The 12,031-nt window shown below is 47.3% G+C and overlaps 1 protein-coding gene and 1 long non-coding RNA gene across 7 annotated transcripts in view; one reads left to right on the top strand and one right to left on the bottom strand.

The window, feature by feature from the left end:
* MEIS2 (Meis homeobox 2) overlaps window positions 1–1,815 on the bottom strand; it is a 275,021-nt gene extending 273,206 nt beyond the window's left edge. For 4 of the 6 annotated variants that reach the window (XM_063117753.1, XM_063117751.1, XM_063117756.1 and 1 more), the window contains exons 1-2: window positions 1,528–1,815; window positions 216–448 (exon numbers count right to left, since the gene is read on the bottom strand). In XM_063117753.1, coding sequence (XP_062973823.1) covers window positions 216–448; window positions 1,528–1,539 — 245 coding nt within the window. In that variant the 5' untranslated portion in view covers window positions 1,540–1,815. Of the gene's footprint in view, window positions 1–215; window positions 449–1,005; window positions 1,080–1,527 lie in introns of those variants that run through there. The other 2 variants (XM_063117752.1, XM_063117755.1) reach the window with 1 other exon arrangement.
* An 859-nt stretch (window positions 1,816–2,674) lies between these two features.
* On the top strand, window positions 2,675–10,766 carry LOC134392970 (uncharacterized). The gene is made up of 3 exons (XR_010025077.1): window positions 2,675–2,738; window positions 4,522–4,602; window positions 10,702–10,766. It is a non-coding gene; the product is annotated as an uncharacterized LOC134392970 (long non-coding RNA).
* The last annotated feature ends 1,265 nt before the right edge of the window (window positions 10,767–12,031 follow it).

Below are 12,031 nucleotides of genomic sequence, written 5' to 3'. Positions count from 1 at the left end.
TGTGAGGACCTGAGGAAGGGGAGAGTGTTTAAAAACATGGCCCCAAATCCTCTGCCTTTCCTCCCCTCCGTATGCAGCGGAGCTGCCCCTCTGAACTCTTCGCTACGGTCCTCCCTGCTTCGAGCTCTTCGCCCTCCCTCGCTGAATCACCGCACAGACCCTGCGAGGAAGGAAGGGGCCGTGGCGGCGCCTGGCTTGCCCTGCCTGGTACCTACCCGTAGATTGCATCCTTGTCCCGCTTCAGGGCGTCGTTGACAGCCGATCCCATGCTGGCGGGCATGACATTGGGGTGCGGGGCGTGTGCTCCATAGTGCTGGCTCGCATGGAGTGGCGGCCCATGGTTCAAGTGGTGGACTGGGGGGATCGGCCTGGGGGCGTGGGGGTCTCCGTACATGGAAGCAGGTACCCCTACTCCGTCCATCCCGCCGTAATGAGGCAGCTCATCGTACTGTCAAAAAGAAAATGGGCCAGAAGAGGAAGGGGGGGAAAAGAAAAGAAAAGAACCAGGAGAGGGGGAGAGAGAGAGCGAGAGAGTGAAAGAGAAAGAGCAAAAAGAGGGAGAGAGAAATAAAATAATAAAAAAACACAACAACAACAAAAGTCAGAAGAGAGTAAAGCACCCAGACAAGTCAGACAAAACAGAGCAAAACTACAAACCAGGACCAGCCACAACAGAGAGAAAAGCTATACAAACTGAAATCAAAATAAAAAGTGCCGTGTATGGAGCTGGGGGGGGGGGCGAGGCGTGTGTGTGTGTATGTGTGAGTGCTGGTCGTGGGGAGAGATCTATCGAGGGCAAAATAAAGAAGGAAACTGGAAGTTTGAAAAGGGAGAAGCGAAATAAAACGTCCTCAGAATTAGAAGAGACGGGGGCACAAATAAACAAACAACCCACAAGGAGACAGATTAATACTGCGGGGTGGGAAGCAGGGCTGCGAAGGGAAGAGAAGAGCGCGAGAGAGGCGGTGGGGTGGGGTGGGGGAAAGCAAATAATCGGAAAGTTACCAGAAACATTATTTAGTAGCAATTCCCCCTTGTCCTTGTCAAAATGAGAGACAAACCAAGCAGCGAATGTAGCTGTATTTCCCAGGCAGCGGCGGCGGCGGCAACAGCTACAGCTTGCAGCTACAGCAGCGGCGGCGGCGGCGGCGGCAGCAGCAGCAGCAGGCAAGCCTTCCCCCCCTGTGAACCCCGCGCCACTGAGCAGCTAGAGAGGAACAGGGAAAACGCGCTGTTGGGGGAAAAGCTAGAGAGGAAAGAAGCGTGGAACAATTGCAGACAGAGAGAGACACACACACACACACGCACGCACGCACATACACACAGAGGGAGAGAGACCCGCACACGCACACACACACACACGCGCACACACACACACAACTGGTGAATAATTTTTGCTGCTATTTGTTTTGTTGTTTTTAAAATAGTGGCCGCCATGAGCAGCAGCAACAGAGGAGAGCAAATCCGACAGGGCCCCTCTTAAGAGAGGATTTATACGTAAGGTAAGTGTTGGAGATTTAAACCTACCCTTTGCGCCATCAGTCTGCGCTCCAATAAACTCCTGGATGTGTCCTATATTTAATATCCCAGTCCAGCAGCAACAACAACAACAAAGTGATTGAGTGAAGAAGAAAAAGAAGGAGAATCCCTTTTCCCCCTGGTCTTTCCGACCCACTTATAGACTTCTCCAATGCGCGTAAATATTCATAAAGGTGATAGCAATAACAATAAAAAGTAGGCAAAAATAACCACGTCGAGTTTGTGATATTTCTTCTTTTTTCCCGCGTTCTCTTCTGTTTCCCCTTTCTGTGTCTTTTTTTCCTTTTTTCTTCCTTTACGTAAAAAAATAACAACAACAATAATAATAATAATGGAAAAAATCGTCAAGCCCCCAAACTGAAGGTTACGATCGGCCCGTCAGCAACCCACATGTAACCAAACTGTCGTGTCTCATGGCTTTTTGCCACTCCAGCTGTCAATCAAAGCCATGGAATGTCAAGGTAGTGAATGAATGATGGCTGATGATGATGAAGAAGAAAAGAGGAGTCTTTTTAACCTCGGTTTCTTCTCTCAGTAACTCCGCGTTTGGGGTTTGCCTTGTAGGAAGGCTATAGGTTCTTTTCTCTTTTTTTAACTACCGGGAGGGGGAGGGTGGGGTAGGATGCGAAGAAAAATGGAATAGTTTGCAAAACGTGGACTTCCTCCGTTCTTTTTTTTTTGTTTTGTTTTTTGTTTTGTTTCCCCTGGTAGGTATTTTGTCTCCCTCTTCACCTCTCCCTCTGAGATGAGTGAGTGTCAGTAAGTGTTGGCAGGTTGGCTGCTGGCTGGCTTATAGAAGAGGCTCAGTTTTGCAGCGCTGATCGGCGGGAGAATGAAATGACGGAACCCGGAAGTAGTGGTGGCCATAGCCAGTCCTACAACAGAGACACATACAAGGGAGAGGGGAGAGGGAGAGGAGGAGAGAGCGAGCGAGCGAGCACACAGAGCGAACGAGCGCTTAAAGCCTGTGATATGCAGAGTATGCAATCAGGGCTGCTTCCACGCCACCGGGGGCGGAGGGGGGAGCCACACAGCAAATTCATACCCATAGCAAATCAACGTGCCTTTTCAGATAGGAAAAGGAGAGTGTGGGATAAAGAGGAGGCACAGGAGGAGGAAGAAAGAGAGGGAGGCTGCTGGCTGCGTATGGGGAAACTGCAAAAGCCAGAAAAGAAAAGTGCCATAGAAGCCTCGATCTGGTTTGCTTTTTTTTTTTTTTTTTTTGATTAGATTATTTTACCCTTCAACATCCTTTCCTGCCTATTCGCATTCTTTAGCCAGCGCTTTGCATTGTTTTTCTCTTCTGAGGTTACTTTTAGCTCTGCAGCGTTTCAATGTCCAGTATGCATGTCGAACTCGGGCAGTTGCAAATGTTTAAAAAGGGGGAGCATGCAAAGTTGATCTGCCAGCGGAAACTAGCCTGCCTTAACAAAGTCCGCCATCCTTGCCAGAATCTTGCATTCAAAGGGCTGTGTGCGTGTGTTTCCTTTTCTGGGTAAATGCACTACCTTTTTTGTTGTTATTGTTCAAATGAATTTTCCAGGAGGAGACCAATCCCATTTGGCATCATTCTTCATTAAGTGCTCGGTTCTATCTACGTTGTATGGTGTTTGAGGAGGGGGCGGGGGGGTGAGGGGGAAAAAAGGAAATCCTTTTAGGTTGTGCTTCGATGCTGCCTGGACATTGGAAGACAAAGTCACTGTCACTTTTCCCCCCTATCAAAACTGGATGTAGGTTTTGAATGCACTGTTAAAAATAGGGGCAGTTCCTTCTGCTGGTGCTGTCCTGCTATTCTGGTCTTGCACGCTTTTATTATGTCCTGTGGAACCTGTGCTTGAGTATTTCTCAGGTAATTCCCTTCCACGGCTGTGTTAATTACAGCAAAATTATTCAGCAAATAAAGCGAGATGGTGCCCCCTTGTACCATTTCCAAGGATCAAATGAACTTTTGAAAATACCCTTTTCTTATCCCCCCTTTCTCTTACTCTCTCTATTTCTCTCTCTCTCTAGCGCGCGCGCACACACACATACACACACGCTACCTACCACGTTAATTTTGGTGTGTGTGTGTGTGTATAGTAGTAGCTTCCTCCAATCACTTTGCTGGAACTAAAACATGCCTTACCTCAGAGCAGTCAATTACCAAAGCTACCCGAGATCATCAATCATGGGGAATGCTTGAAGTTTAGGGGAGGAGCAATGGTCAAACTATTGATTGCTGCAGTTTTGTACTCCCCCTCCCCCCTCTCTCTTTCTCTCTCGTTCATGCTCCCTACACATAAAATTTAAACCAGACGATCCTGTTCATAGTGGGACTTATCAATGATTATGTATCTACTCGTGAATGTAGCCTCGTGCATACTTGGCTTTTATTTATTTATTTATTTATTTATTTAAATAACCCTGCTTAAACTGAACTCCGGAGAGAGGGAAAGCTGGAGGGAGATCCTGTGTTTAGTGGCAGGGTCGCAGTGAAGGAAAGTTGGGGATGAAAGGCAAAATCACCTAAAGGGGTGGGGTGGGTGGGGGAGCTGTAGAAATTTGGCCAGTTTTTAATAGGCAAAGGAAACTTGCTCCAGAGGTCAATAAAGCCCTCCAAAATGATGAATGATTGAGTACCTGTGATGATGATAGTGATTACCGGAGCAATTAAACAGTTTGATTAAATGAGCCATCATAACAATGATGTCTGCGGGAAATCAGCCCTCACATATAAAGAAAGATAGCGTGGAGAGAGGCTGACAAACGCCACTGGGCATTTCTTCGCTTCCCGAGATCGCTGAGCCTGGCAAGGAGCAGACTGCGCGCAGTTCACAAACAGCCGGGCGAGGGGCAGAAAAGTATCGCCGAGACTTTAAGCCAGACTTACGCGCTCTGTTTAAACACCCTCTGAAGCTGAAGAGCCAGACCCAGTGTGCTGCTTTTTCTTGTCTCTCTTTTCTTCCCCCCCCCTTCTTCCCTTCCCCCTTCCTTTCCCTCTAGAGGACCTCTTCCAAGATTAAAGCCATTCTTAAGAGCAACCGCTATCCTCTGTGGCTGACTTGCCCGGGACTATACAGAAAGGTGAGTAAAACCGCCCTCAGTATGTAGATCTCTTTCAAGCAGTGCTTAAGTCGGTTCCTTTGGCAAAGGACGTCTTTGGGATGGGGGTGGTGAGGTGGGGGTGGGGGGGACGGTTTTGTGTTGTGCAGTATTTTCTACTCTGTCGTATAAATCGGTAACGCAGTTCAAGATATTCATGGTAATGAATACTTGGTTAATCCTTTGGGTGCCCGGAGACCTACAGAGCAGTAGGTTATGCAAATCCTTTCCTACTTTTGCAGCTGGACTCTTCCAACAGATTGCTTTAAAAGAGATCTACTCTTCGATGAATGGCGCTTACTGAGGCTTTCCACCCACCCCCTTCTTCCGACAATGTCACTTTCCTAAATTCCTTGGGAATCGCTTTGTTGTAATACAGCCAACACAAACCCGCCTTCTAAGACACATTTTAAACTTGTTTTCTAGTAAGAGTAGCAGGAATCTACCCTGCAGGGGATATATACATCTCAGTTCAGATAAATTTAGGAGGGAAGTGTGTGCGGGGATGGGGTGGTGGTCGCGAATAGTCTATTAAAAAAATATCCCGTTTCACGAAAATCTTTTATGTACTTGATAGGGCTTGAGTGTATTTGGAAGAAAGTTTTGGCACTTTTTGCCCTGATCACTTGATTCCTATCTAACTAAATGTCTATAGCATTAATTTACTTTACACTTTCCAGTTGAATACAGTTTCAAATAGAACTGAGCATTTGACTGAAAAAACCCCCAAATGCCTTTCCTCCAAAAAGTATACAAACTAAACGAGGCAATTACATTTGCAGTCTCAATAGTGCTGCTTTTATTTCTGCTTCTCCCCTCCTCCTTTAGATTAAGCGCTCTTATTCCTGTCTTGAAACAGCAGCAGGGTTTTGAAGTTTCCTTGGAGAATTGAACTTACCTAGGTGAACGTGATTGTTATTATTAATAACAATGATAACAACAAAAATTCAGTTTTATATATTCTTGGCTAGATGAAAAGCTAAAAAAAAAATCGCTTCTTAACCAGAAGGTTATACAGACTTTCTCTGGATACCTAGTTGAGAGTACTAGCAGTCAATTTAGACCCTGCAACTAACCTTTGGTTATCTTTTGAAAAACAAGGTGCCAGCGGAATTCTGAATGCAAGTGAGTAATAGCAGAGAGTAGTTATATGCTGGATTGATACAATATTAATGGTTTTTAAATGGTGAAGTCATTGTGCAATCCTAAACATACTTGCTCAGAAGTAAGGCCCTCTTTCAAGGGGTCTTATTCCCATCATGTAAGTGTTTTTTGTTTTGTTTTTTGGTTTTTTTGCCGGTAGCCAAAGTGGGCTTAAATGGCATCATTTCCACCATTGCTGGTCCCATCAAAGCCTTGTCCTATTGCAAACTGTGGATTTTTTCTAGAGCAGACCAAAGTCCAAAAAGAAATTAGGTGTCCGGTGTGGAAATGCATCTCCGTCAACAGCCAGTTTCCCTCTGCTTTCCTTCCCCCACCCCTTTTTTTTTTTGGCCAAGGCTGGAAATGGTTTTAACAGGCGGTAAAATTTCATCTTGTGGTGTCAAATTGGGGTCAGTTGGGGGTTAGGGTTCTCAGTGTCCGCGAAGGAGCTGTCCAGCTGTGTGGGGATTCATTAAGGGCAAAAGATCCGTTTCAAGAAAAACAATACAGAGACAATCAGTAGGGCTAAAGAGCTTCTCCAAATCGCATTTTACAAGTGCGCCCGAACAAATATGGACGCTGAGACTGAATTCAGTTCAAACTTGCAAATCGCCTCCTTGCTTCTTGGAATGGGAGAGAAAATCCTCTCAAACTTCCAAAGCCTGTTGTCATTACAGGCTGGCTTTCCGACGGGTGGCATCTTTACCATTTGGGTATCTTTTAGATCTTTTTTTTTTTACCCTTTTATTTTTACAGAGTGGAATTGCACAACAGGTAATATCTTAGATACGTAATATACATGTTTATGTCATATTAACACTCTGTGACCTATACTGAGAATGAGAAAATTTGGGGAAGGCGTAATGAGCTACTAATACAAAACTTTGCTATTGACCATCATCCGGAAATCCGCCTTCTCCCTGCTATTTATATATTCTAATAGATACACTCTGGTGCCATTAACTTGGGGTCTCTAACAGTGTGGAAAGTACATGTAGCTAATCTGGTTTTATTAAATTCGCGTGGTTTAAATCCTCTTAGCCTTTCTACATCTGTTAGAACGATTGACGCCTCGCTTGAGGGACAAATAACTTCAGCCGTAATCTTGTTTGTAACCTTATTCAGTGTTTGATTGTTTACTGAAAGGAAGATATATATATATATATATATATATTGGGGAAATGGTCGCATTTTTAAAAACATGGATTACTTTGAATATTTTACTTTGAATTCTGTTCCAGGAACATGTTGCAAGGAATGGCCAGTTTTACTGATGAAAGGTTGGGGGACTATTCAAAATAAGTTTAAGCACCTCCTCTTTATGATCTTCTATTTATGGAAGAAGCATTCTTTACTAATTAAGAAGCTAGCATGACTTCTTATTTTATAACGGGAGCAACGTATTTATTTTATTTTACTTTTTATTATCCAAATGTAAAAATGCTTTTTCACTTTTCCACAGACCACTTAAAGTTGTTTATTATGAACGCCATTGACAAAACTCGGCCAGCTTGCATTCATTTATTTTATTTTATTTTATTTTTGTCTTTGGTTGAAATCCATGCATTTTAACCTAACCAGGCTTAGCATTTATTTATTTATTTGCATTTTTCTGTAAAATATGTGAGGGGCAGTTTTTATTATATTTTGTTTTCCTACTTACCTCCTCACCACCGTCTTTTACACACACACACACACACACACACACACACACACCCTCCAAGACTAATCCATATTGGCAAATAGATCATAAGTATGGGACCAATAATCCACTGAATGTATTAAGGTCTTAATTTATTATTAATTTCCCCACCAATTCGAATGTCAAGGGAACGGAAGAATATCCCTTCTTCTTCCTCCCCACGCCAATGCTCCCCACCCGCTCCCTTCAACAACCTGTTACTTTCCCCCCAAAAATAAATCAGTAAAAAGCCTTTCCCTCCATGAAAGTGAATGCTCGCCGATCAGGGTGAACTTTCCTTGACCTCTCTTGGATACGATTGCGATCTTTGAAAGTTGTATTACGAGGGCGTTCGTTTACCTGTTAGCATCCTGCATCCTACCTTTCTATTCTTTTCCTCCTCCTCCTCCTTTCTTCTTCTTCCCCAAATCAACATGTACTATCGTTTCTTTATTCACTTACAAGCCTCTATTACACTCCCCAAACACCTCTAGGAATTAAAATGGCACTTGTGGAGTGTCGTTGCCCCCCCCCCCCCGCCGGTCTTCTTTATTTCTTTATCTCTCCTGTTTATTCTGTAAAGTTCCCACTGAATCGAAGAAGCGATTCCATAAGCAGCCCTCTAGCGCTATCTGGCGGGACTCCAACACTTTCAGAATACGCCGTTTCTTTCCACCCAGCCCCTAAAGATGACTTTTCTCTCCTGCTTCTTTGTATAGTTAAATGGGATCTGGCCGCAGAACCGAAAGTCGTTTTCGAAGGCTGGGTCCAAATCAAGAGCTCCCTAACCGCAGAAAGTCAGGAGATCAAGAGCGCACTTCCGCGGGCTCTTTGGGCTCCCTCCCCCCTTCCCCCGTTGATGGTGCGTGGTTCGTGCTCTCGCTCTCTTTTTGTGGCTTACTTTCTAACAATCCTAAACTCCCTGAAGGGATGTTTGGGCGCCCGAAACTCGCTGGGCGAAACACACACCCCGATCCTAAACCCCGGCTCTTAACCACGTCCACTCTCTGGAAGCCCTTCCTCGAGGCTTGCCAGCAGGGCTCCCAAACCCCGAGCGCCCAGCGCCGCCGGCTCACACGCAGTCTCATCCTAAGGCTGACTGCGTTGCCGGTGGCGATGCCCGGCCCTTTGTTCTGTAGGAAGGGACGCGCAGAGGCGAGAGAGAAGGGGAGAGCAAAGGCATCCTCAGGCCACGCAGGAGGCACCTGGGACCAGGCCAGGTCGTCCTTGGAAGCCTCCAGCCCGGGTTTGGTTTGGGGCTTTTTGCCAGAAGAATCGAGCTGGTTTTGTTTGTTTTTAAAACAAAACCAACCAACCAAAGGTTGGAAAAAGGGGGACTCTAGGCTTCATTGAACCTCGCGGCGTCCTAGTTCGCTCCTACAGTTTGTCCCATAGCCTAATTAAATCGAATTCCTAGGATTTCAGAGCCTGCTGCCCCACGGACGTCGCTTGAAACCAAGTTGCGCATCGCGCTGAACACAACGTTAATGTTGCAAACTGCCCCCTCTCGCTCCCCGTCTTCCTGAGACCCATGGCATGCGCTAAAGCTCCCACTTCTGGGGCTGCTTGCCTGAAACGGGCCGCCCAGCTCAACTTTGGGGAACCTTTGGTGTGTTCCTGAGCACATTAGCGGGAGCTGTCAAAAGAACACCTCGTGATTTCTGGAAGAAGGAGGAGGAGGAGGAGAAAATGCTTTTTGTCTCCGGCCCCATCTCAAACGACTCTGATGTTCCTTTCTCCAGCAGTCGGGTTGCTTGGACGGACGCACCTTTCTTTTTGAATTCATCCACCGCTCCCCCCCCCCCCGCCCCAAAGAGAATGCAATTTTGTTCTCCCTTCGGAAAGGCCTTGTGACGAGGCGCTGCAGGGCCGCTTAAGACTTCCCTATGCTTAGCTCTGCTGTAATTAATTGAAAACAGTTATTAGGTCGTCATTGGCAATAGCGTAAATAATTACGGTAGATTTTTACTTAAAATTGACCGGTCACAGAGAAGGGGGGCAGGAATCGATTGGAGGTATAAAAATGATGTATCAAAACATCAATGTCGATTATTTGAAATATTGTAGTCGAATCTTTTTATTGCTTCATCGGTTTAAGTGTCTGAAAGTGCAGTGTTCCAACATATATTTATTTTGTCAATACTGTCAAAACTGTCAGGTTTATTACAGTGGATTTGTAATACATTTCGAAGTTGCTCATTTACATAAAATCCCCCCTCCAGTTTTCCTTTCCCCCACCCCAACCGACTCCCACACGCCTTTCCCCATCTCTAGGAGAGAGAGAGAGAGAGAGAGAACCTGTCAGTTTAATCAAAGGACTCCGGGCTCCTTTACTGAAGCAGAAGTAGGGATCCTGCCCAATCCCCCTCCAGCCCCCTAACTTCCCAAAGGGGGTCTGTCATATCGCCCTCGCCTTTCCGACTTGACTAAAGCCCAGCCCGTTTCACAATCTATTTCCACTGGAGCATTTTCATCCCAGCCGCTTCTTGCATTTGAAACCGGTTTCAAGCCGCCGAGTCTGCGGTCGCCTAAAATCATAATTTAAAAAGTGGTTCCTGCTTAAGCGGTGGTTGCAAAGGTGTTACTTTTCGAGTTCTTTGGTCTTCACCGAGTTTTGGGTTTGTTTGTCCTCCCCCCCCCCCCCCCCGGATAAATAACCGAGTCGCGCTCTGATGAAATGCTCGGTCGCTTTCTGAGAAGGCATGAATGGGGCGAATGTGAGCTGGACGGATCCGTCTAAGCAAGCACACCTGTGTGAAATCGGAGAGGGAAGGGGACAGCGATGCCCCGGTCCCTGTAGCCTCGAGGAAACCCCGAGGACAACCAGGCGCCTTTGGGTTGGGGGGTTCTGGTGGGTTTCAATGCCCTCCCTAGTTTGCGAGAGCTCCAATAGCCAAACTAACGCTTGAACCCTTCCCAAGCTTACTTTGAAGCGAGTCCCCTTGAAACCGGCGGGATTTTCTTCCGAGTAAGCATGCTTAGGATCTGGCCCCATACAGGCGACTCGGGAGCATCCTCGGCCACTCTTTGGCTTTCTGGGACGCCCCTCATGATGCAGTTCAAAGTGGTGGGTTTTGCTTTTTGCTTCTTCTTTTTTAATCTCTTGGGTAACTGGTCTCTTAATTTTCTTGCAGAATCGGGTGATAATATATGCCAAAACGTGGAAAGATCGGAGCTCTCCCCCCGCCCCCACAAAAAGGATTCACCCCAAAGCGCTTCATTTAAAGCTGAGGCTGGTCTTTCCTTTTCTCTTTCAGGCATCTGCGACGAGAGCGGGCCGGACTTTGGCCCTGGCCAGGGCAGGCAGGCGTTTGGAGACCACCGCCCTTCTTCGCCGACCAATTTTCAGGTTATTCCACACATTACAAAGAAGAAGCGAAGTAGAAAGTTCAACTCCCCCCACCCCGGCCAAATATAGTGTGGTTGGTATTGGGGAAAGGCTCTTCCGTCCTCCCCATGTGCAAATTAAGAAATGGGGGGGGGGGCGGAGAAAGAGAAGCCTGGGGGGGGGGCTTTGTTACCTTGGTTTGTGACCCCCCCGCCCGGCCAGGTGGCTTCTAGAAAACTCCAGCCCGAGTCAACGACTATCTACACGCCGAAGTCCGGCGGGAGGGGAGAAGCCGCCGCCGCTGTTGCTGCGGCCGGCGGGCGTCTTCTCCCATGCTCTGCTCTCCCCCACCCCACCCCACCCGCGGCCTCCCCAAGCCCGAATAGTTGTTGCTGCTGGCAGCAACGAAGAAAAGAAAAACGATCCGATTTCTGAGTTCCTGAAAAGTGGCCTGGGACGCATCCCGCAGAATGGTGTAGTCACAAACTCCCCACCCCCCTTCCCCAAACTCTTGTTAAAGCTTGATGAAACGTTCTGGGGGATGGGGGGTGGAATGGAAAATCACACACCCCTTCATCGTCTTACGTAAATAAATAAATAAAGGGAAAGGTGAAGGAAATGGATGGAGGGATAAAGAGAAGGGCGACGGGGGCCGCCGCCGCCGCCCCGACGCTGCTGGCCGTCTCAGTCCTGCTCCTTCGGGTGGCGACGGCCGGTTGCGAGCTCGGCCGGCCCTTCGCTGCCAACCTGCGAGCCCCTTGTAAAGCATTTAACAACAATTATGCCTTAATCAGCTGGAATGTTGGCCACAAATGATGCTATTAAACATCAAAGGCATGCCGGAGACTTTACCTTTTAGCCATAAGAGGATTAATTTCTCTAATTAGAGGGGATAAATATGTGCATAAATAAATATCTCTCCCCCCATCCTTTCTTCTTAATCTTACGGATTCTTATCGAGGGCGGGCGGGCGAGAGGGGGGCCTGCTTTCACTTCGCCGGTGTCTCCCGTTCTTAAAAGGACCTGATCTAGAGAGGGGGTGGGGGTGGGGGGTGAGCCCCCCAGAAGCCCCCCTCCCCAAAGGAGCCCATGCAGGGGGTCGTGCCGTCGAACCCCGAGCGGACGCGGCTCTGCCGATGCCGGCGGGCGAGGGCTTCCTTGCAAAGACGGGAGGGCTGGTCATTTGTTTGCGTTCGCGGCGCTGAGGGATCCGTTTCCTCGCCCCTCCCCATCTGCCGCGAAGCTCAAGGCTGAGTCTA

This window comes from Elgaria multicarinata, chromosome 2 (assembly GCF_023053635.1).
Source record: "Elgaria multicarinata webbii isolate HBS135686 ecotype San Diego chromosome 2, rElgMul1.1.pri, whole genome shotgun sequence".
NCBI classification, from domain to species: Eukaryota; Metazoa; Chordata; class Lepidosauria; order Squamata; family Anguidae; genus Elgaria; species Elgaria multicarinata.
Note: the sequence above shows the minus strand (reverse complement) of the source record. Positions and strands in the feature narration are given on the sequence as shown.